Source organism: Patiria miniata, unplaced genomic scaffold (genome assembly GCF_015706575.1).
Source record: "Patiria miniata isolate m_02_andy unplaced genomic scaffold, ASM1570657v1 HiC_scaffold_9, whole genome shotgun sequence".
NCBI classification, from domain to species: domain Eukaryota; kingdom Metazoa; phylum Echinodermata; class Asteroidea; order Valvatida; family Asterinidae; genus Patiria; species Patiria miniata.
In genome coordinates, this window is record NW_024037076.1 from 4,884,114 (window position 1) to 4,907,533 (window position 23,420).

The window sequence follows — 23,420 nt, forward strand, 5'->3', positions numbered from 1 at the left end:
TGTGACGTCATCATGACGTCATCAAAAATGCGATTTTCGAAAACACACATAAGAGAAAGTCCGATCGTCATGAAACTTGGTAGATAGCTACATAATGGTACTAGTGTGCAAAATCCGAAATGACGTCACCATGATGTCATCGGTTGATTTTTTATGATTTTTAAAAATATTTACAATTTCATTCCGCTTTCAAAATTGAACACTTTCTTTCATCGGACTGACTTCAAACTTAATGCAAACTAAGACCACAATGACAAAATGTGCATTGACAAGTGTTGTAAAGATGACGTCATTGCAGGCAATGTGGCGTCATGTGATAAACTTATATTTTAGGAATTATTCTAAGCATTTTGAACAAACTTTAACTGCATGAAGCACTCTAAAAAGTGACTGCAAAAGGAACAACAAAACATAAACATTTGTAAAATGCGAAAAAGCCCTGTATTCTGTTTTCAAACAGACATACAGCTCAAGTTTGGTATTTTTTTTATCTGTAAAGGTGGAATGGATTATACAAAACCCAGTTTGATTTAGAAAGATTAGAACAAATTCACTCACTGTTTTTTGACCATTTAGGAAGATATGGCCCCATTTTTATCCTCGTTTGTTTTAGCAAACACATATTTTTTTAACAACAATCTGTGGAATTCTGTACAGCAAAAAGTTGAAATTTACTTGCCATCAAGCTAAATGAGTCGTTTGTCGACCCTGATCATTTTTTTTTACAGATTTGAAAAGAGCACAATCTCAGCATTACTGCTGTGAAAACAGCATGCTGATACCATCTTTAGTTCAAAAATTATGGAAGTCGGAACACAAATGTGATGAAGTGATGTGATGAAGTGGTCCTATTTTGGGCTTGAATCTCCAAATGAAAATTCCTGACAAACGACTCATTTAGCTTGATCGCATCACATTTTTGAATGTACAGCAAGTGAAACTCTCACTGAAATGGGAATTCAAATAAATGAAGACATTCTTTCCAAAAATTGAAATATGAAAAAAGTGAGAAAGCTGCATGATTATGAAAACTTGCAGAGCATGCAAAGTATAACAGCTGTTACACATTCTTTGCTTTATTGTTTTCTTAAATTGTGTTTATAGGATTCCAAAAGGTAACGAAATGGCATTTATTGTGTGTTGGAAACAAACCCTTCAAATAAAATCATTAAACACAATGCTTACATCATCTCCTTTGGGGCCAGATGGTCCATCTTGCCCAGGAAAACCCTGTAACAAAAGCAAATAAATGAAACGTGTGGATAACTTAAATAGCTCAAATATATGCTCTTATTTAATAAATCTTATTTTCAAACTGGCCTTTTCTAAATATTACAAACAAGGGCCGATCCAGGGCCCCCCCCCCAAAAAAAAAACAAATCCAATTTTGTGTGTGTGTGTTATTTCGCAATAAAGGCAGGCAATGAGTATACCACCATCTTTTCCTCAAATAACATTGTTTAAAGTGGTCAGAAATCGCCTCAGATCGCATCACAGAGCATGTAGAATCAAAACAAAAAAAACCGCTGTAATTGTTTTGGACACACTTTTTTGGGGACCACATTTTTGTTGCCCCCCCCCCCCAAATTGTGTTCTGGATCCACCCTTGATTACAAATGGCACGCAGTGGGTTTCAATTTCCAGGGGGGGGGGGGCACTTAGGGTGCCTCATTTTCTGTTGGGGGCACACATGTTTTTAACAATAAAAACAACCCTCGTTTTTGCCTTTCCCCAAAATTCTTATGGGAAGCAAGTACAATATTTCTTCAAGCTCAAAGGTTTTTTTTTTTAAACAAAATTTATTTCAATAATAATAATACTGTTCCGAGGGTCATGATTAAGGCATGTTGTCATGATTCCTTGATTCAATTATAATTACAGAGTGCTTATAAAACCATAAAAAAAACATGTCTTACGTTTGAGAAAAGAATTATTCATTTCCATGCTTAGAAAGATTCTACTTGTGCTACAATTTTTGTCATTTACAAGACCTTCAAAACCTCTTATTTTTTAGACAAATTAACTTGAATAACTATTCTATATTTTTATTATGCAAGTCAACATTCAGTGTCTTATAAAGTTTGTTTTTAAGCATCAAAATCTCTCTGAGGAATTCTAGAAACCTTCATGAGACCTTTCAGAGATCCGTTGCTCAATTAACATGATAATGTGAAATCCTACACTTGCTATAAATTAACCCAACTGTTTCGTATTTTGGAGTCATAGCAGTGGGAATCACCTTCATAATAATAATAATAATGTGCTTATATAGCACTTTATACCAACGGTCTCAAAGCGCTTTACAATTATTACCCCTGTTCATCAGGTCATGAGATCAGTTTTGCACCAGCTCAAGATCAGCGCATTCTACTTTCTACCTTCACAGGTACCCATAATATACACCTGGGTGGATAGAGGCAATTGTAGTAAAGTGTCTTGCCAAGAACACAAGCACCATGTTCCCCTTCAGAGTTCGAACCCACGTACCACGGCACGTGAGTCGAACACCATAAACACTGTACCACAGCACTCCACTTTGAACGTAAAGGTAGGGTAGATCATTTATCATTTGTGCATATTTTTCGTTTCAAGCAACAAAAGTGCTCAAAATCTAAAGATGGGTGCTTAACAACTAACCGGATGAAGTTTTAGCTCAGTCAATGCTGTATATTCCGAGAAAACAATATTCTAGGATCTCAATTTCAAATCAAAAGTTGCAGAGTCATGTTTTGAATTACACCCGAAATCAGGATCCAGGACATGTTCTCGTGCAGCTGATTGCAGCTACGCGATGTCTCGCACTGAACCGAAGAATAACAGCAACCGCGCGCGTGCAAACACCCATTCATTCGCCAAATTACAAACCAACTACATGTACTAACAGAAATTTCAAAAAATGAGTCGCTTGACTCTAACGGCTTTCTTTTTAATAATGTTTTCTTTTTAATAATGGATAGCTGCAAATGATCTACACTACACCTTTAAATCATATGTTGTTACATTATGTATTATCATTTGTGTAATGTCTCTTAAATGGTGTCAAAGACATTGTTAGAGAGTTAATTACTCACCGGAGGGCCATCCGTGCCTGGTACACCGGGAACCCCTGGCTTACCCACAGGCCCCTGTACACCAGGGCCACCCATAGAACCCTGAGGTCCCATTGAACCCTACCCAGATAAAAGATAGAAAAGAATTGAAACTCATGATAAATAACAAATTGAAAATATGCCAGTAAGGGGAGTACACTCTTAGAACAACTTAGTCAAAATATTGACTGGTTTTTCGAGTTGACTTGGAATTGAGTTAAACGTGCAAAGTTTCATATTATGACTAGAAAAAGTAGTTGGGTTTGACTCCAGTTTTAGTTATTTGCACAACTATTTTTCCAAAGTCAATAATACTGACTGGAAAAATCTAGTCAGATTGACTGATTTTCAGTTGCACCCAGCTGACCCTGAATGGCTAGTCAAATTTAACCGGTTTCTAATCAAATCTGACTAATGGTTTTTTAGAGTGTAAGGTTGGCATGGCGGTACTTTTTTTACATTCCACCACAGTGAGCCGAATTGGATTCGTGCTGGGGCCAATATGTGGATTGGGTTTTCAGTCCCTACCTGATTCCGTGGGCTTCCCCCGGAATATTCTTCTGGGCTTTTCCTCCCTCATCTAAAACTGTAATTTCTTCACATTGTCTACTCTTTACTGGGCCCCATGGGAGACCAGTGGATTCCACTGAATGGGCTTCCCAGTTAAAATAAGAACTAAATACAATTATTACCTGCTGTAGGATAGTCACTTTACCAAAGAGAGTTCCATAATCTGATACAATAACCCAAGACTTGATGACACAGAAATTGATAAAAAAATCCTAAAATTACCAGGGATATTTTAAGTTTAGATGTCTTTGGTGACCTGGATGAGACTTAAAGCTGGTATATAATATATACGCGCTTTTCCAAATTTTCGATTTTCTTTTCCGAACAAAATTTAAAGGAATATAATATCCTGCAACAAATAAATTGGCTTGTTTATTTTTCGCAGGCCTTTATACAGTTTTAAAAAGTGGTTTAAAATGGCGCGCTCCAGTTCAGAAATTGCACACACTATTCATTCAAAAGTTGAAATCAATTAATTGATTACTTGTCGAGGGGTGATTTTTTTGTGCGATGTCTCATCGGAAAGCTCATAGCTAATGTAATGCTAGAAAATTATCAATTCAATTTAAAAAACTATTTTACAAGGTGCCACACCCAAAAATATTGGTATACACCATTTTTAAACATGCTTAAACAATATAAATACAACAAAAAGTTTAAGGATACTTTGTGATAAGCGAAAGGGGGGGGGGTTAATACATTTTGGCCATCAGTATCTCCTACTGTATTTGGTCTCACAGCCATTTTTCTTTTTTTGAAAAATGGACTGGCTCCGAATTTTTCGACTATATGGACGGTAGTAACACATGTGTCTATAAGAAAAGGCCGCTTCCATAGGCGCATGTGTAAGTAGCGGCCATAGTCAAGAAATTCAGATATGTCCATAGACACTTCACATGGTGTATCCTCAAAATTCTCCCAAGTTGTACGCTATGGTAGCGGATGAAGAGGAGGCGCAGCTGGCACTTTCACTATTTCTTTTTTTTTAAGTACGTCTTGTCTTTTTGCCGTTTCTTCTGCTGTCAACTGGTTATTTAAACACTTCAAAGACAGACATTTTCACCCACATGAGCCAAGATATGTATGTTCGGGTTTCGCCTCCATTTTGGTCCCCCCCGCCCTTGCTCTGTCAAATATCGACTCGCTCTGACGCCTCGTCACACCCATTCCCTGTACTAGTTTCTGAGGCTCTCCTCAAATTTTTCCCTCGTATCGCCTCTCTTTGGAACTCCCTGCCTGAATTTTGCTTCCCTTCTTTCACTATTCAAACAAAATGTGAACAGGTACATTCTGTCACTTGTGACTGCTTCCATTCCTTTCTTATTCATTCTAATTTGTAGCACACATCTTTCGTGTTGCCTCGACCTTGCATTTGGGCGAATCCTAACCACCCCCAACCCTTCAAACTCCTACTGCATGTTTTGTTGGAATCTGTTGGAGTGAGGACTGCACTAGTAAACTGATTATGCTTCACATGGGGTCAGGCATACCACAAATAATCAGAGTCCAACAGTTTGGGTGTTGAGCTTTCCATATTGTGTTGGATTTTGCAAGAGTGAGGGAGGCTCCTGGTAAATCACTCAAGGGGGTTAGGGTAAATAAAAAAAATATATCAAATTTGCAAAGATCCCATCTTTGAACGAAAATGTGTGGACGTCTACTTACCGCTGATCCTTGCTTTCCTGGCATACCAGGATTACCGGGCATACCTGAAATGCCCATGGCACCTTTTGGCCCAAAAGGACCAGGGTCTCCAATGGCACCCTGCAAATAAAAATAGAAATCCAAATTCTTTTAAAAATTGATAAGAATACAAAAAAGAATATTTTTGATAAGAGCAAGTGTGCCGTTGCACCATTTGACGAGAAAGCTCTTTTGAGAGTTTGTGTGGTTCTGAAAGAGCCGGGGCAATCAACATTTTCCTTGTCACATAGCGCAACCACAAACGTAATCTTATTGTTGACTTATAAACTACGCAAACCTTCAAATTTTATCCAAGTATTTTGAATTTTTTTTGATCTGTTGAAATCCATTTCTGAAATAGCTGAAGACGTGAATAAACTAGTGAGTGCTCTTTTCCACGTCCGTGAATACACCAAAATCTGTGGTGTTAAAAGTAGGAATTAATCTTAAGTACCAAGAAAATGTTGACTCCGTACTTTGAATACAAACAAAAATATGAGTAGTTGGACTCACAGGTGACACAATTATGCAAGAGATATATTCGTGTGTTTTTGTTTTGTCTTGTTTTGTTTGTTTCCCTTTTTCAATGGAGAAGTGAATAAATGACACTTTTTAAGAGGGTGGTACATACTGGGGTTCACTCTACTGGAGCAAATAATAACCATTTAATGTTTGTTGTAACTATTTCTATTGGAGAATAATAATAATAAAACATCCCCAAAGACCTGTGCACAAAATTTTTCAAACTTAAATGTGCCCTAACCCAATATTCCCTTTACCTTTTCCCACAAATTTCGGTATGTTTACTAATTAGACCACGAGCAAAAAATATAATCTAATTGCGACGATAAAATTTTGCCTGTAAAGGGGGGCTGTGACATTAGGGAGATCTCTCTAATGACCGATGTCTCCCATCGTGCGAAGAAATTACGATAACGTGTCTCCTTAATGGTACCATTACACATATAATAATTACAGGAAATGGGTCATTTGGGTACATTCCCATAGACTTGCGCACAAAATGCTTCCATCTTTAATGTCAACTTACTCCAATTTTACCTTATCCTACCCCCACGAATTTCAGTATATTTATGTTTTCGACCACAAGCAATCGATCTAGCCTATTTGTGACCAAAAAAAATTGCCTCTAAATAGGAGCTGTGGCATGAGGGAAACATTGAAATGTCTCCCTAATGTCCGGTGTCTCCCCAAGGTCTAATTTACAGGTAGAATAAACAGCACTTATAAGGCGCACTTTATCTGCAAGACATTCAAAGGGGCCGGTCCAGATGGACGAAGAAACTCAAGTTTGCGTTTGGGGAGGAAAGGCCAGTAAGAAAAGGTATGTTTTGAGTTGCCGCTGAAACTTTGCAATGTCATGTTCTCCTCTGAGATAATCGAAAGGTGAATAAAATAGGCGAGGGGCAATGCTAGATAAAGTCTGTCTGCATAATTGGCTAGTCCAGTCCGGGGAACAAGGAGACTATCACTGGTTGACCGCAGACCCGACCTCACAGAGTGGGGTTGCAGTGTCTTGAATGCGAGGAAGAGGGTTCTTGAGCTGAATTCTGTGTTTAACTGGTAACCAATTAATGTATAGCCAGTCATGCAACTGGGAATTTAGAACCTAGTGGTAGGGTAAGGGAGTTGTTAGAAGTACTCACCGGCATTCCCATGGGTCCCGGCATACCTCTCTGTCCAGACTGCCCTGGTGGACCCGTTGGGCCGGTCATACCATATTCTCCTTGATCACCATCATCGCCCTGCAGTCATCACAACATACAAAACAAACAGGGTTAAAAAACTTGATCCAAAAGTCTCATTTAGGACATTCAAGGGAAGATACAACATTTGCAAACATAAAAAAAACGAAATGATCAAATTATCACAAAATATCTTACTGGATTGTTAGGGAATGACAGTCTAAAGCATCCTGTAAAGTTGTGGCTCCTGGTGTGCTGACAGTTTCAAGAAAAACTGTATTTTTCCAATGCTGGTCAGCCGACCAGCGTTGGAGAAAACTGGCTTTTTTCAAAAAGTGCTCCTAATTTTTCATATTTAGTTTGTCCGCATTTTCTTTGCAATTGATTAGGCCTACACACCTGTGAAGACTACAAGCCTGCTAGACTGATTCTCTGACCTTACAATTCCCCAAAGTGTATTAATTGCTCCGTTTCATCTTAAGTGGGGTCAGGGAACCACACTATAAGAACATGATAGGTTTTCTTGGTTTTTCCAGCATCTATGAACCCAAAACGTGAAACAAGTCAGTGTAACAATATTTGCTATAACATACTAATCCTCCAAATCCATTAATTTCTGAAAATTGCACCAAAAGCAAATGTTGTACATTCCCTTTAAAGGTCAATAGCTCTAGACAAGACATTCAGATGCAGCCAAACTATCGTCTTGCCCATTGATGAGTGGAACCAGGTATGATTTAACACCCACCAACAAGGCCTCCGTTCACCCATGTAGAGCCTCTCAAAACCAGGTCCCGACCAAGGCTAAATTTCACTCGGAAAGTGCACTGGACCATGTATCTTTTGTTAGATTCTTACCAGTGCGGCCACAGGTTTGAAATCTTGGAGTTTGACCTAGGTTCAAGCAGCAGCGTCACTAGGGTTTCACTTCTGGGGGGAGTGGGGCGCACCTGAGGGTGCACCACTTTTTTCAAGGGGGGCACTGAAGGCAACTGATACAGTATTTTTGTGCAATTTAAGATTTTGAATAGGGGGAAACTGGGGGGAGGGGCACGGACTTCTGCTGGGGGGGGGGGGGGCCCACATGCCAACCAGTTGTTATGCCACTGGGTACAAAACAGAGACTTGAATTGTGAAAAAAGGCCTCTAATCTCAATAACTCAGTTACTTAGTCATCAGTGATCAAGTTGGTCACAGGACAAATGGCAGCTCCTGCCCAGCAATAATACAATAACCATCGACAACAAACAGTGATTGAGACACAATTCAAAGTGAGTTTCACTTAACCCTTAAAAGGGCCGGGGGGGGGGGGGATCCCCCCTCAACTTTTTTCGCAATAGCTTTGAAAAAAAAATGTTCTCGACATGAGCTGTTATGACTTTTCAGCCTCAAGCCTTGCGCATCTTTTGATACCAAAAACATAAAAATCGGACCACGGGTAGCCGCGCAGCGAAAGATTTTCCGGCGCTATGTGCCGTGAAAACTGAATTTTCCCATATACATAGTGTACACAGAGCAGTGTTTCCCCTGCCCATTCAAATATGAGGCGGCCCACCTCGCTACTTTCAGTGACCACCTCGCTCAATTTTTGCCAATATCACCACCTCGCTGTGAAGATTTGCAATAAAGGAAATACTAATCGACAAATTTTCATTTTGTGTAATTTATGAGCGTTTTCCTTGACCTCTATGTATCAAGAACTCACAATTTGGATGTGTAAATGGAATCATTCGCATTTTTGTAAGGGCAGCATGTTTTGAGCTTGCAAACTGCGTCAATTTCATTTCAATCATCAATTTGAATCTTTACCACCTCGCTCATTTCATTAGCCAGGGGAAACACTGACACAGAGCACAATTACCATTCGTACATATGAATATTTAATTAGCCATAATTCCAAAACCCTTTGACCTATAGCCCGAAATTTCCAGGGTGTGTTCATGATGAGTTGCTCTATACATGTACCCTGTTTCAAAATTTTTCGTCACTCAATGGCCGAGATCTTAGGGGGGGGGGGGCGGAATCCCCCCCCCCCCCACCCCCGGCTGAGAGATGGTAAAAAAAACACGGCCCTTTTAGGGTTAAAACAAGGCTTGCTCTTATTAACTTAGAATAGCATTTTTCACAGCAGCTTGACTCAATCTACGAACATAATAACTTATTAGTCTTCCACTTATTATTTCATGAACGGTATCATGAGGGGAACTTACCATTTCTCCTTTCTCACCTTCCGGTCCCCTTTCACCTTTCAACCCTGGTCTCCCCTGAGGGTAATAAAACAAAGAACATTTCACGTGAAACAGAGAATCGTGGCTACCCTTTATTCTCAGTTTCGACCAAATAAATAATAAGTAAGATTTGAGGCTTTGCATGGTGGAGATACTAAATAATGAAAAGTTTGCGGAAACATCATGTGGGAATAAATTCTCAACTATTAAAGAGAATGGTTCTGAAAAAGAATCAGAGGTATAAACTCGACGTTCCGGTCAGTATGCTCTGACAGAGGTATAACTCGACGTTCCGGTCAGTATGCTCTGACCGTCTTCATTTGTTCCAGTCAGAGCATACTGACCCGAACGTCGAGTTTATACCTCTGGTTCTTTTTCAGAACCATTCTCTTAGTTGAGATATCATTCGCACATGGTGTTTCCGCAAACCTTTCAAATAAATAATAGAAGATGAAAAACAAGCTCATTAAGAATACACTGTCCTCTGTTATTATTTTTACATTCAATGATTTTATGTGGCAAGTTCGTTATTACTTTGTACACGGGCACCAATCAACACTGTGAATGCATGCACATCAGGAAAACTATTCAAACCAAGCAAATGAATCGCCGATATCTTTGAGTAACTGGTCCATATATGTAACAATGCCGGAATAATGCCCACTCTTAGGGTGGCTTCAGGACCTGCGATTTGCTTGCGCCACGACGGAACCGTAGGCATCAACCAGAAAAGTAATGCTCAGGTCACAAAACTGAGAAATCATGTGATTCTTGGGGAACAAGCTGTATCTCGACACAAAATAATCACAACCATGCTCACGTCACCCACGATGCGACGACGATTCCTCGGCATAGATGAGATCATGTGACGTCTTCAAAATGGCGGTGTGCATGTTGATAACAATCAAACGATCTTCCACAGCCACGACTGTTCATTCGACCATTCGATGAATTCGGATGCGCGCACGGACGTCGTAACTTCACACAGGTCGACGGCTGCTATTGATTCCCGCCTGTCAGGAACACGTTCTGTCGCGGCGCATGATTTATCATTTTTCTACTCTTGGGACTATTGATTGTTTTGAGTGCCAACTGATGCCGATTGTCTTAATATCGTCCCAGTTTCACTCAGGTCCAAAAGTGGTGACTGATATGTTCCTGACGGTCGTCAGGCGCAGCTTGATCCTGAAAAATCAGTGTCGGCACAAGCTTAACCTGAAGGCGGCCATAAATACCTTCCAATTGACTCCATGCACAAAAACCCTCAACGGTTACAAAGTTAGAATTAGAGGATACCATCAGTCTTTATTATGGGATCCGTGCGCCAACAAATGAGGGCGCCCTTTTACCTAGCAACGACGCCCATGGGCGGGACCATTGATCTCCACAACTGGTTGACGCGTGCGCATCGTTCCTTGTGCGTGACGCACGCACGTACACCAGGGGATTTGTACTATGCAGTGGCCGCGCTTTGCGGCAAAATATTTCAGTCAGGCAAGATGGCGTCGTTCGGCCAACCCCAACTGCACTTTCTTTGCCGGTGAGGCGGTACTTGCAAACGGAGCGGATAGAGCTTAAAGCTAAATTATTTATGAAATAAATGAGAAGTTAAATCTTACGTGACCTCCCTTGACCCCAGGAAGACCGGGTAGGCCATCATAGCCCCGGTCACCCTGAAATAATAGTGAGAAGAAAAATTTGAGAAAAAGAAAAGAAAGTTACGTCACTCCTTGCCAAATTAATATTCATCTTATAGCTAATTCAACTTCTTTCAAACCTATTTCGCATTTGAGAAAGAATGGCTAGGACTGAAACGTCAGCAACCGATTTCACGAAACAATGCGCAACTTAAGCCATGCGTAGGACTTAATAACCAAATTTATTGCACAGCTGCGCAATAAACTAACGATCTATTTCATGAAACGTGGCTTTACTGCGCAATTTTTGATATAATCTAAAAATCTTGGAAGAGGTTCAGCATTTACGACGGCTGTTTGTGTATGATTTTGTTTGTTCATGAAACAGCCACTGAATCACCTCCGCCCGCCATTTTGAAAATAGTTTTGTCTGATTTTTTTCTGAATCGTGCCGCAACTCTAAAAACTCTGTCACAAGTAAAACAGCAATTACTTTACGTCAAGCACAACGCTGCGAGTGTCGTGTATCAACCTTGCTAAGCTGTGCAATAACAGGCTCGAAAATGATCACAATTTGCTGGCAAAATACATGTACGTCATTTTCAGTCGCTACGCCACAACTTACGCCATCTACAATGATTGCGCAAGTTACACCATCATTTGTTGCGCAAGTTGCAGACTTATATACACTTTATGAAACTTTTGTGACATTGTCATAACTGAAGTGTTGTGCAGCATGAGATGTTGCGCAATAACGTAAAGCTTCGTGAAATCGGCTGCAGGCCCTCTAACTTTTTTTGATTTAATTAAATTACTTACACTAAAAATGAAAATGTGTCCGTCAAAATTGCTTTGAACTTACAGAAAGTGTCGCAGCTAAGTGACAAACACTCAACAAATTATGTTGTGATTTGTTTGGATGTTGGGAAGGAAAAGTGATAACTTTCGACAAAACAAATTTTAACCTTAAGACAGAAAGCCCCTTTTTGAAATTTAGGTTTGGTTTAAAGGTATAGTCCATCATTTGTAATCTGTGCATTTTGTTCGTTTGAAGCAACAAACGTACTCAAAATCTGAAGAAGGGTGCTGAACAACTAACCTGATGAAGTTTCAGCTCAGCTTCAGCTGTATATTCCGAGAAAAACAGCATTCTAGGATCTCGATTTCATATCAAAAGTTGCTAAATCATGTTTTGAATTGGGCCTGAATTCAGCATCCGAGACAGGTTCTCACTGAGCCGAATGCAGCTACGCAATGTCGCACACCGATCCGACGAACTATAGCAACCAGGCGCGTGTGCGTCGTGTCAACGCTTGCGCGCGCTTCGCCAAATAAAAAAACGAACTACTAACGGAAATTTCCTACGGTGCGTCTTAAGACGCACCGTTGGAAAGGCCTTCTTTCATTGATTTCTTCAAAATGACAGCTTGCCGGAAAGAATGATTTTACAGGGCGTTTAGTTCCCTTACTATCTTTCAACCAAGCACGTTTTTCAACAGTAATTGCGTCAGTTACTTTTTGGATAGCTGCAAATGATGGACTATAGCTTTAAAGGTTTAGGAATTCTCTCAATGACTACCGATAATGTAAGCATTTAACATTTCACAACCCATATTAAATATGGCTACATTAAATATGGCTATAATATATATAATCATATTCAATATGGCTATGCACAGAAATGACAAAAAAGCTAGAACTAGACATACTTTGAAACCCATAAGTCCTGGTGGTCCGCGGGGTCCATCCTTCCCGGCTCGTCCCTGTAAAATAGTACAATGTATAATCACCATTTCTGATAAGGGAATAAATAGGTGCTTGGCCAATTTTAAATAACTATGTTTAAAACCGGCTGGGGGCCTAGACGGGTGTAATTGCTCGAGCTCAATTCCTAAATACCTTTCGGTGAAAAGGTCAGAAAACATGTCAAGCATTATAAATTTCCAACGATTTTGTTCAACAATTTTGTGAAACACCCCTCTAGCTACATGTATGTTGATGGTATGTGCCTCGCGCGAGTAGTACTAAAACTCTCCTTATATGGAGATTGGCGCACGCCGCGTACTGCATGATGTGGCGCAGAACACAGCTGTACCGGAAAAACGTGTTTAAAACCAGTTTATGTTTTATCAGCCGTTTAAAACCACCCATATGACGGCTCTCAAACAATAGGAATGAGTAAACTGTCTTAGGTATTTATGAATAAGTATTTAATATGTTTGATATTAATTTGATGAATAGGATTAATTAAGTATAGAGTCTATTGGCATACACTTCTCCAAACGAGGAGGATAATACAAAAATGGGTATGAGAGGTTTTTTTTGTGATATAAATATAAAACAGTGTGAAGATAATTCTTGAAAGTTGAGGATACCAGACTCTCTTGAGCACATTCGGGCACAAATTATGAATGTGCACAAATTACGAAAGTGCAGTAGACTATCATGCGGTTACTGCCTATGTGTCTACTGCCCATGCCATTTGGACCTGCGCATGCGACTCCTGCATGTGCTGCACTGCTGGTACATAGCAAAACTATTGAATGGCACATGATGGCACTGCTGGTACATAGCAAAACTATTGACTGGCACATGATGGTGAATTCGCCAGTTAGAATTGGGCTCTCGTTTGTGAATATGTATGAGGTATATATTAATTGCTTATCACATGAAGAAGACAACAAGTTTTGGAGAAACTCACCCTTTTTCCGTCTCGACCACGGTCTCCAGGAATCCCATTTAACCCTCGTGGACCAAGATCACCAGGATTCCCCGGATCTCCTTTGGGACCTTCCAGACCAGGGGGGCCCTGGATGCGAAAAAAACGGAAGACAACTTATTGGCTTGTCCAACTACATCCGTACTAGCCCCATAATTGTGGCCAATTTACTGGACTACCTCCGTAAATAAAGGCCACACTTCCACCGTGTACAAAAACATGTCGAACTTTGTCAAATTTTGATTTTCACATTTAGGCTTAGTTTGTAGTTTATTTTTTGCTTTAGAAGCATACTCACCCTCTTTTTAGGCTAATCAGAAAGTAATGCCTTTTTCAGACGTAATTTTTCGTGAAATTCCCAGATTCATTTGCACACATTTGCGTATCAAAATTTCAACATGAAATTTCACGAAAATTAGACATCTAAAAAAGGCACCACTTTCTGATTAGCCTATAGGATTAGCCTAAAGCAAAAATAAACTACAAACTAAGCCTAAATGTGAAAATCAAAATTTGACAAAGTTCGACATGTTTTTGTACATGGTGGAAGTGTGGCCTTTATTTACGGAGGTAGTCCAGTAAATTGGCCACATTTATGGGGCTACATCCGTACTTCATGCCATCCACACTCTGTCCCGACCAAGCAGCAGCCGATTTTAAGATACTTTACGCAATAGCGTTACTCCACTTTTGCAACAATTTATTGCGTAATACTTCAGTTATGACAATTTCGAGAAAGTTTGATAGTCCGCGTAATTACGGCATAACTTGCGCAATCATTTTAGGGGGACTAAGTTGTGGCATGGCCACTGAAAATGACCTATTTTGCCAGCAAATTATGATTGTCGTGGAGCCTGTCATTGCACAACTTATCAAGGTTTATACAAGACACTCATGGCTTTGTGTCTGAAGTAAATGAATTGCTATTTTACTTGTGATGGATTTTTTAGAGTTGCCGCACGATTCTGAAGAAAATCTGACAAAACTATTTTCAAAATGGCCGGCGGAGGTGATTCAACGACTTTTTGGTAAACGAACATAATCATGCACAAACGGCCGCTGTAATTGATGATTTTATCCTTGTCCAAGATGTTTACATTAATTAAAACGCTGGGCAGCTGTGCCAAGTTTTGTGAAATCGATCGTAAGTTTATTGCGCAGCTGCACAACAAATATGTTGGGCCAGACCTACACATGGCGGAAGTTGCACACTGTTTCGTGAAATCAGCTGCTGTCACAAATGGACAAAAATAACAGAGTCCATATGTCTACAAAGTTATTTCTAAGATTTGAAGACATCAGAAACATCCTTTAAAATGGGAAAAACCTTTCTTTTGATGGTCTTACCGTTGGTCCTGTTCTACCTTGGTATCCTTCTGGTCCACGGTCTCCTCTCATAGCAAACTGAAAAAAAACCAATGATCATAGAAAAGAGTTATTGTGGACAGATGCGTATAAAGCTTTCACTCCAATGGCATAGTGAGACAATTTTTCATGGGGGAGGGGGAAGATATTTTTTGCTTGGTCGGGATACCTTTTTACTTTTTTAGAAATCTTATGGATATCTGTTTCAGGTGCGTAGCATGGTGATTTTGAATTTTTTTTGGGGGGGGGTGGAGGGGGAGAGTAGATGTAAAAAAAAAAAGGCATCTTGGTTAAGAAAGGGCCAACATTCCATAGAGCGGACTCTTTCGATTCGGTTAGACGCGCGATGACGAATCACGATCGTCCAATGCTGGTGAAGTTCGTATGGCATGGTGGGGGGGGGGGGGGGGGGGGGGGTAAATCAGGATTCGAAATTAGCGATAGCCTGCTAGCCAAATGCTAGTCAGAACAGCAGCAGGCTAGTCGAACTAGTCCCTAAGTAGCCTGGCTGGCGAATCAAACAAATATTGGGTTACGGCAAAGATGAAAGGACATGAAGAAATAAATCATGAAATTCAGAAAGCAAACCTGTATCAATTTGTGTATAATTTTATCAACTGTTTCAAAAGGCTTAAATTATTAGATCTGTTCATTAAAAACACTGACAAAATTGCCTCAGAATAGATGAAAAATCAGTTGGAAATGGGTAGAAAGGAATTTTACTTTCAACCTATTTCCGTTCCAAGTTCGTTTTGTTGGATCACGTCTGTTTTCACATCGCATACTTGCGTGAGAACGAAAATGATAACGACGCAAAGATTTAGCTACGTACATGTACATCCGATTCTATAGATTTATTCTGGCTCGTTTGGATCACGTTTTAAGACTGTTCTCATCAACGGTCATTTTAGATGTGTTTGTAAACGAAAACAATCCTTCAAGTTTATTTTAAAAAGTCTGTCCCAAAAGACATTAAGTCTCCTGTTTAAGTTTAAGATTTTACCCGATGACCGCCACAAAATTATTTCATAAATGGTCTTGAGTCCACACGAAAGCGGAAGTGAGAGGTCAATTTTTGGCACGATATTTCTCTTTCACATCATGCGATTTTTCAGTTCCCATAAAATTCCGAGGGTTATTTTCTTAAGAAATCAATGTACCCAAACTAATATCAAAAACTTTGACTTTTACACATTCATTTTCCTTTTCGAGGGGCCCTGATGCGCGCCGCCAGGGGTAAACTTTCAGGCTCTAGACACATTTACATATACACAGATTGTTTTTATACCACACTCTATAACAGAAAAAAAACATGCGGGCAAGTGAAATTGCCCGCGGGCTAGTTAAGAGTCCGTTTCAGTAGCCCGGCTGGCTAGCGAACAAAAAAGTTCAGGTCGAACCCTGGGTAAATACCCCCTTATCAACCCCCCTGACCACCCTTGATGCTACGCCACAGTGTTTTGCTTTGTAAAAAAAAGATATAAATCTGATATGTTTGTCCTCCATCAGTTTTTGGTCCTATGGGCTCCATGCGCCAACGAAGGAGGGCGCCCTTTTACCTAGCAACGACGTCCCATGGGCGGGACATTTAGCTGATTGATGCGCACCGTTCCTTGTGTGTGCCGCACGTACATTGTACACCAGGAGATTTGTACTATGTACACGCAGTGGTACATGGTACAGCCGCGCGTCGCGGCAAGATTGCAGTCAGGCAAGATGGCGTCGGTCGGTCACTCCCAACTGTACTTTCTTTGCCGGTGAGGGGGTACTTGTGGACGGAGCGGATATCATTTCGCAGCTGCATTACATATTTTTGGTTAGCACACGAGCAGGAGTGGAACATGGAATAATGTAGTGTGTTCAGCCTCATGGCATATGAAACACAGAAGCACTACATTTTCCATGTTCCACGAGCGCGAGTGGGAAGTATTGGTTTTCCAGCAAATTTGTCGCACAGAAAAGACGGAACATGCATGCTGGACACCAACGTTTCTGTGGTTATCCTAATACTCGTACGTGCAGCAGGAATTGAGCGCACATCTTAGAATAGCGCGATACACGGAGCGCAGTATGGATTGTGGTATATGGGATATAATACCACACTGTTGTTGCCATGGATCAACCAATTAGGATTGTGTATTCAAGTGAGGAGTTGAGGAGGAGAGTTGGAGTGGAGGGATCGGTATTGCGTTGAGGAGGCACAGGCTGATAATGGCTGAGGTGGTACCGGCACGTGAAGAAAAAGGAAGATGCCAGCTGGGTCAAGAGGTGTACCAACATAGTCGTGAGAGGGCCCGCAAATGTCGGCCGACGGCGCAAGACGTGGCAGAGTTCCCTGATTGATGACATGCTTCTGCTTGGAGTCAATGCGAGGGACGCGACGGAAGCGACGGACAGGGCCAAGTGGAGGAGAGTCATAGGGAGAAAGCAGGCCAACCCAGAACAGACTGGACAACAGCCTCGAAACCGACGATGATGATGATGATGATGCTTGAAGATAAATGGTTGTGTATTGCGATTTCAAAATGACAACTTTGAACCGACGCAATTTCATCTCAACTTCTTATATTATGCTCATTTTCAAACTATGAACTTACCCTTTGTTCTTCCAGGACGTTCCTGATAGCTTCCATGTTGGCATGAGCTCCTGGCCCCTTCATGCCATCTGTAGCTGACTGTGCTATCATTGCCATCAGTTGTTGCTGAAAAATGTTGTAAAAATATGTACATTCACTCATTGTTACAATATTATTATTAAAGCTGCTGAATATTACAATTACTCGCAATTACGATTTTTGCAGAAGGAATTCATTTTATATTAAGTTTACATGTAAATCATTGGGTTCATCTTGAGGAAATTCTCCATATTTGTGTAAAGAGTGATGAAATTTAAAATAATATCTCATTTGCGTCATCAATATTCACCCAAAATACTTTTTGTTGTGCACGTCTATACGAAATTTAACTGATGCAGAAGCAAATAAACAGTGAAGTGTGATTTGCATGCACCGTCAAACTGCCCGCAATTGAGTAAATTTCAGCTGTCACATTAGAAAAGGTTTTGTTATTCAAATTCGGTGACAGTGAAAAAACAAAGTGTCAATCCACTCACTTTGTTTCACAGAGAAACAAAGACCTGTCATCTTGCTCTGTGCAAGATGTCTTTTTAGACTTGAAACCCTCTTGCTGTCTAAACAATCACAGACAGTCACAAAATCAATCCTCTGCCCCTACCATGCTTTTTACGCAGGCTAGTCACCAACAGTCAGATTATTTTTCTTGTAGGCACTGTGTCTAGTCAAATTCCATCAACAGACAAAAGAATGTAACAAAGTAGGCACAGCTGGCTTATCAATCACCGACAGTCAAAGCATAGCTGTATCAAGTTTAAACACAGCTGGTCAATCCTGCTTTATGTAGGCAGGGAACTTTCAACTGTTAAAAACAGCCACTTGATTGATTTTGACAGCTGGGTATGGAGTACCAAAGTGAATACGTCACGCGCACAAAGTGTGTGTGAAAGACATTAGCGTGTGATTCAGCCCGTGAACCAACACGTGTGCGTACTCCATTCGTTTGCACTACACTTTCTGGTTCTAAATGATGTCACACTTCGGTACTCCATAGCTTTGTTGAATATGCCAGCCAGAGAGGGAGAGTCCATTCAAACAGCAATTAAAGTTGCGTCCAAAGTAAAACCAGAGACTCACAGGTATTAGGGCACTCGCTCCTGGTGGGCCGCGGAGACCGTCCTGTCCATTGCGACCATTCTGTCCAGGTGATCCCTGATGGAGAACAACAAGCAGTCAACACAAGTAACAAAAATCACACGTAAGTACTACGAGTGAGCAGGACAGGGGATTGATATTAAGATTTTAAGTATGCATGGTGAAAATTAGTCTGAGTATCACCCGTTATCCACAGAGCCAAGTCTTCTGTATAACATCTAATATATCTAAGCATGCGTGATGCCATTTCATTCCGAAATCAGGACTAAGACTGTGATTGTTCAATTTCGATGCCGCGTTTTTGTAATACTCATCATGGCCATGATGAATTATGCGCGTATAGAAGGCGCCTGCTGATTGGTCAGTTTCTCGAGGTCCTGATGAAGACCTGGACTGCCAAAAGGTCATTCTAGGGAAAACTTTGCTCATTTAACCAGTTCACGTCAGATGACGTGTATACATGCAAAGGTTTTGCAGTATTTGGAATGGATGACGGATAAACACGCAACGAGCGAGGCCGGAAATATCTGTCTGCAAACCGCTCGCAGCGAGCGAGGCCGGAAATATCAGGGTGTGCTACCCGCAGATGACGGCCTGAACCCATCTGGCATCGAAGTTTGTGAAAAACAATCCCGCGCCTGGTTCGGGTCAATGTCAAAATAATCCGGCCCGAACGTTAACGAAACTAACATAACATTATTGAAGAGAAGTGTGCCTGTGACAACATTGCTTCAGGTTCTCGTTTCTTATTTCATACCTTGTCTCCTTTTGGTCCGCTGGGTCCACGTTCTCCAGAATAACCCCGAGGTCCCGGATCTCCCTGTTGAGAAAGCATACATTCGTTTACAGAATACATTCGTTTAACTTTCAACTTAGAAAAATATGAGAGTTTCTCGTCCAGGTTTTTGAGGAAAATAAAGGAGGCAGGTGCTGTTTTTTCTTCTGCTTTTTTCCCCAAAAGATGGCCGATTTTCAAAGATGGCGGATAGATTCTTCCATTTTCTTGACACTTTTGCTGATACAAATTATGTCCAAAGATGCCCGTTACCCATTCAACATACACGTAGCTACAAGTTTGTTGGAAACAAATAAAAAGACAATGTATATTTGCAAAATATATTGCCAAAATAACATGTATGATTACAAAAAAAAACAATTTGAGAACAGAGGCAGGCAGGGAAAAAATGAAGTGGGTGGCGACGAGAAACTGAGTTATTTTTTACTTGGCCTAATGTGCTGCAGATACAAATCAAAAACTACTGGGCACATCTTGCTAAAATTGCGACTGATCAGTACAGAAATTCTGTAGCAATCCAGCCATACTCTTTGTTTGGCCCAAAACAGTGATAATGTGTACAAAATTATGCAATTTATGACAAATGGTACCGAAAAAAAGTTGCACTTTTGTATACGTGCAAGGCGAGTGTGAACCACAACGTACACGTATACAAAAGTGCAACTGTTTTCGGTACCATTTGTCATAAATTGCATAAATTCGTACACATCATCACTTTTTTCGGGCAAATAAAGAGTATGGCTGGATTGCTAAGGAATTTCTGTACTGATTATTCGTTATTTGAGTGAGAGGTGCTCAGTAGTTTTTGAGTTAGACAAAAAAATATTGGGGGGGCTTTCTTTTTTTGGTTGAGTGTATATCCTAGGATCCTATAAAAACAGCAAAACATGTGCAGTATTCAAATTGTCAAAGTATTAGAAAACTTTGACGTTAGTGCTTCAGAGATCTCTGGGCAAATATTTCAAGGCTGATTGCAATGTGAACTGCAATGTACAGGATTTGCAACGACTTCTTGATCAACAGGAACTGTTAGCATTTAATTTCTTTCTCACCCAGAGCAACCAGCTTAACCACCTCGCAATTCGGGCGATTCATAATGCAGTGCGCCACCAAGAGTTTGCCATGGAAAGTTCCTTTTTCCCAGTGCATTGTGGGAGATGGTCGACAAATTCGCAGCGCGGGACATTTGAAATCGTTAGTTTTTCTGGTCAGTGGTTTCATCAGCGTATGATTCGAGGCTCTGGTTGCCCATTTCTTTTCTTGTTATCAATATGGTGTTTTGGTAAGGCAGCAGAACGCTATGCCCCAATCTATGACAAATTAGCTCAAGTTGTCTACCGACACTCATTCAAACTTGGGCCATGTTTTGTCGACCGTAAACTTGAAAAATGGACTCTCCATGGCAAAATCTTGGTGGCGCACTGCATTGTGAATCGCCCGAATTGCTAAGATAGTTTGCAGACATTAAGATCCCCAACCAGTGGTAGTGCAATAATTTGTGAACTGCATGGGAGTTGGCTTTAATAGCATGAGAAGCAGTAAGATCAAGAAGCGCCCTCTGTGTGTTAGTTTCAGATTACACTTGACTTCTAATTCAGTCAATTACAATTCTGCTGGCTAAACTTATTCAGTCTTGGGATAAAATAATTCCATTTATTATTAGTAGTCAATCAATAAGCTGAATTTCATTACATTTCAGGCTGATATTGCATTATGTACTTACCCTTGGTCCCGCAGGTCCAACTGGCCCTGGAAAGTATTCCTGACAAAAAAAGTCAGAAAAACAGATATAGAAGTATTGATGTAACAATTACCAAAGTAGAATAACCAGCAATGACTACTGCGACCAATATTTGCTTATTTCCATTCCTTCTCTCACCCAATTTAAATTTTTCAACACAAAAAAGTAAGGCTTATAAACAATGTAGGCTTGATGAACCATCAGTTTCTCATGGGCTATCTGTCATACCAACTGAAATGGCCTTTACAATTTGGGTGTGGCCAGTGTGCAGGGACATGTTTTGATTTCGTGACAGCTGCATATGACGAGAAAATGCATCAGCTTGAAATGGAGCCACTGGAAATGGAAACACTGTGCCCATACATTAGCTCAAGTGACATGTCTTAGGCCGAAAATCCATATGTCCGTTTTCGATGAGTGTATTGCATGGTGCGTTTATCTGTTGTATATCCATTGTAGCAGCAAGCTTCGTCTCGTGAAATAGAAAAGTCCAGATTTTACTTTGCCACAATATTCCTCCCATGCCACTCTGAGCCACTCAATATTTGAAGGCCAACATGAACCCTAACCGAACTAAACCCATCAAAGTTCAACAGCAGGTTTTGTTTTAAATCTGTTGGGATAGGTAATGTACCCCTAAACTGATGTTTTTTTACACTGGGGTTGGCATACCTCCAGAAACTAAGTCCAACAGTGTGTGTGTACAATTTCCCATGTGGGTGTTGGAATTTGCCAGAATGGGTATGGTTCCTAGTAAATTAGGCTGGGGAGTTTAGGGTTAATCATGGATGTGATTGGTCGAAACGCCGGGGGGGGGGGGGGGGGGGCTTAATGAATCAGTCTATTAACTTCATAGTCAAAGAAGGGAAAAGTAGTAATCTAAAACTTGACATAGACACATTTTAAACTTACAATTCTTGTTTCGCCTGCCTCGCCCTTCTCCCCTCTGGGTCCACGCTGTATGGATAGAGAAAGGTATATCAATAACAAATTAACTTACTGCTCAGTCAGAGACTTCTTGACTGGGGGGGGGGGGGGGGGCACTGTGACCCGCATTAGTCATGGTTGTCCACCAAACTGGTAGCAAAATCGTGTCAACTGTTGGCAAATATGCCCTAATGACCAACATGCACCAACTTGTGTCATTTGGGTGTCCAGTAGCCGATTTTAGCATTCCAGACTCCATTCAAGACTCCAATCAGTCTTAAAGATACTGTTTAACACCTCCCAAGCACAGATTTATTCCCTTAATAGAACGGGCAGGATGTCAACGTTGAAGATGGAAAATCTTCAATACACCTTTCTTGTACGTGGCACATTGTGAATCCCTTGTATTGAACCATACTAAATTTGTCATTTCATATGCCTACCACAGCAGTACCGGTACCAGGGTCTGTTATCGGCCCTGTACCTCGATCCGGAATGCTTGCAAACGAACTACCAGGATCAACCGGATCTGGGTAGCTGTATGAATCTGACGATACCGATTCACTTTCACTGTAATAGACTGCTGGCGTCGGTCCCTCCTGTTCACCATTTGTGTCCGGCTGATTTGTGGACTGAAGAAAAACAACCAAAAAATTCTTTATCTTTTGGCTAAAAAGTTGTACGATTACAAGAATAATACAATTATTATACAAATAATGAATGTTTATGAGTGCAATGGTGAGAATGTTTATGAGTGCAATGGTGAGAATATTTTCATGAGTTGAAAGATGGAATGTTCCCATAGAACTACATTAAATTACTAGAGCGCTAACTCGATGTACAAAACAATGCCTGATGGGCGCATCCATGTTTGTGCACAAACCTATGGAAAACTCGAAATTTTGTACGGCTTTTGTACGGCTATTTGCATATCTGCGTTTGTATTCCATAACGGTGCGTCATCGAAGCCAATACGCCCAAAACCGAAACGCACGATTAGCAAATGAGCATTTCATTTTGCTCAAACAGCGCAACGTGCGCGCGTCCTTCCCGCGTGCAGATGCTTTTCGCCGTGACGTTTTTTGAACCGTCATGACGCGCTTAAGTTGTTTGCGTATCTCCTACTTGCGCGTTGCATTTAGAGCACACTTTTAAAATTCAGTCCATCTATTTTGATTGTGTTCAACAAACACGCACATAAATTCAAAATGTCTGTGCCCAGAGCGGCTGCAAA

The 23,420-nt window shown here is 40.7% G+C and overlaps 2 protein-coding genes across 2 annotated transcripts in view; both read right to left on the reverse strand.

The window, feature by feature from the left end:
* LOC119720717 (collagen alpha-1(XI) chain-like) overlaps window positions 1–21,274 on the reverse strand; it is a 78,577-nt gene extending 57,303 nt beyond the window's left edge. The window contains exons 1-13 of the mRNA XM_038190528.1: window positions 21,242–21,274; window positions 19,480–19,542; window positions 18,705–18,779; window positions 17,592–17,696; window positions 14,977–15,033; window positions 13,612–13,719; window positions 12,620–12,673; window positions 10,893–10,946; window positions 9,256–9,309; window positions 7,007–7,105; window positions 5,325–5,423; window positions 3,072–3,170; window positions 1,186–1,230 (exon numbers count right to left, since the gene is read on the reverse strand). Of these exons, the coding sequence (XP_038046456.1) occupies window positions 1,186–1,230; window positions 3,072–3,170; window positions 5,325–5,423; window positions 7,007–7,105; window positions 9,256–9,309; window positions 10,893–10,946; window positions 12,620–12,673; window positions 13,612–13,719; window positions 14,977–15,033; window positions 17,592–17,687 (765 nt within the window). The 5' untranslated portion in view covers window positions 17,688–17,696; window positions 18,705–18,779; window positions 19,480–19,542; window positions 21,242–21,274. The remainder of the gene's footprint in view (window positions 1–1,185; window positions 1,231–3,071; window positions 3,171–5,324; window positions 5,424–7,006; window positions 7,106–9,255; window positions 9,310–10,892; window positions 10,947–12,619; window positions 12,674–13,611; window positions 13,720–14,976; window positions 15,034–17,591; window positions 17,697–18,704; window positions 18,780–19,479; window positions 19,543–21,241) is intronic.
* LOC119720340 (collagen alpha-1(XI) chain-like) overlaps window positions 18,710–23,420 on the reverse strand; it is a 36,734-nt gene continuing 32,023 nt past the window's right edge. The window contains exons 6-10 of the mRNA XM_038189980.1: window positions 22,630–22,818; window positions 22,172–22,216; window positions 21,242–21,267; window positions 19,480–19,542; window positions 18,710–18,779 (exon numbers count right to left, since the gene is read on the reverse strand). Coding sequence (XP_038045908.1) covers window positions 18,710–18,779; window positions 19,480–19,542; window positions 21,242–21,267; window positions 22,172–22,216; window positions 22,630–22,818 — 393 coding nt within the window. The remainder of the gene's footprint in view (window positions 18,780–19,479; window positions 19,543–21,241; window positions 21,268–22,171; window positions 22,217–22,629; window positions 22,819–23,420) is intronic.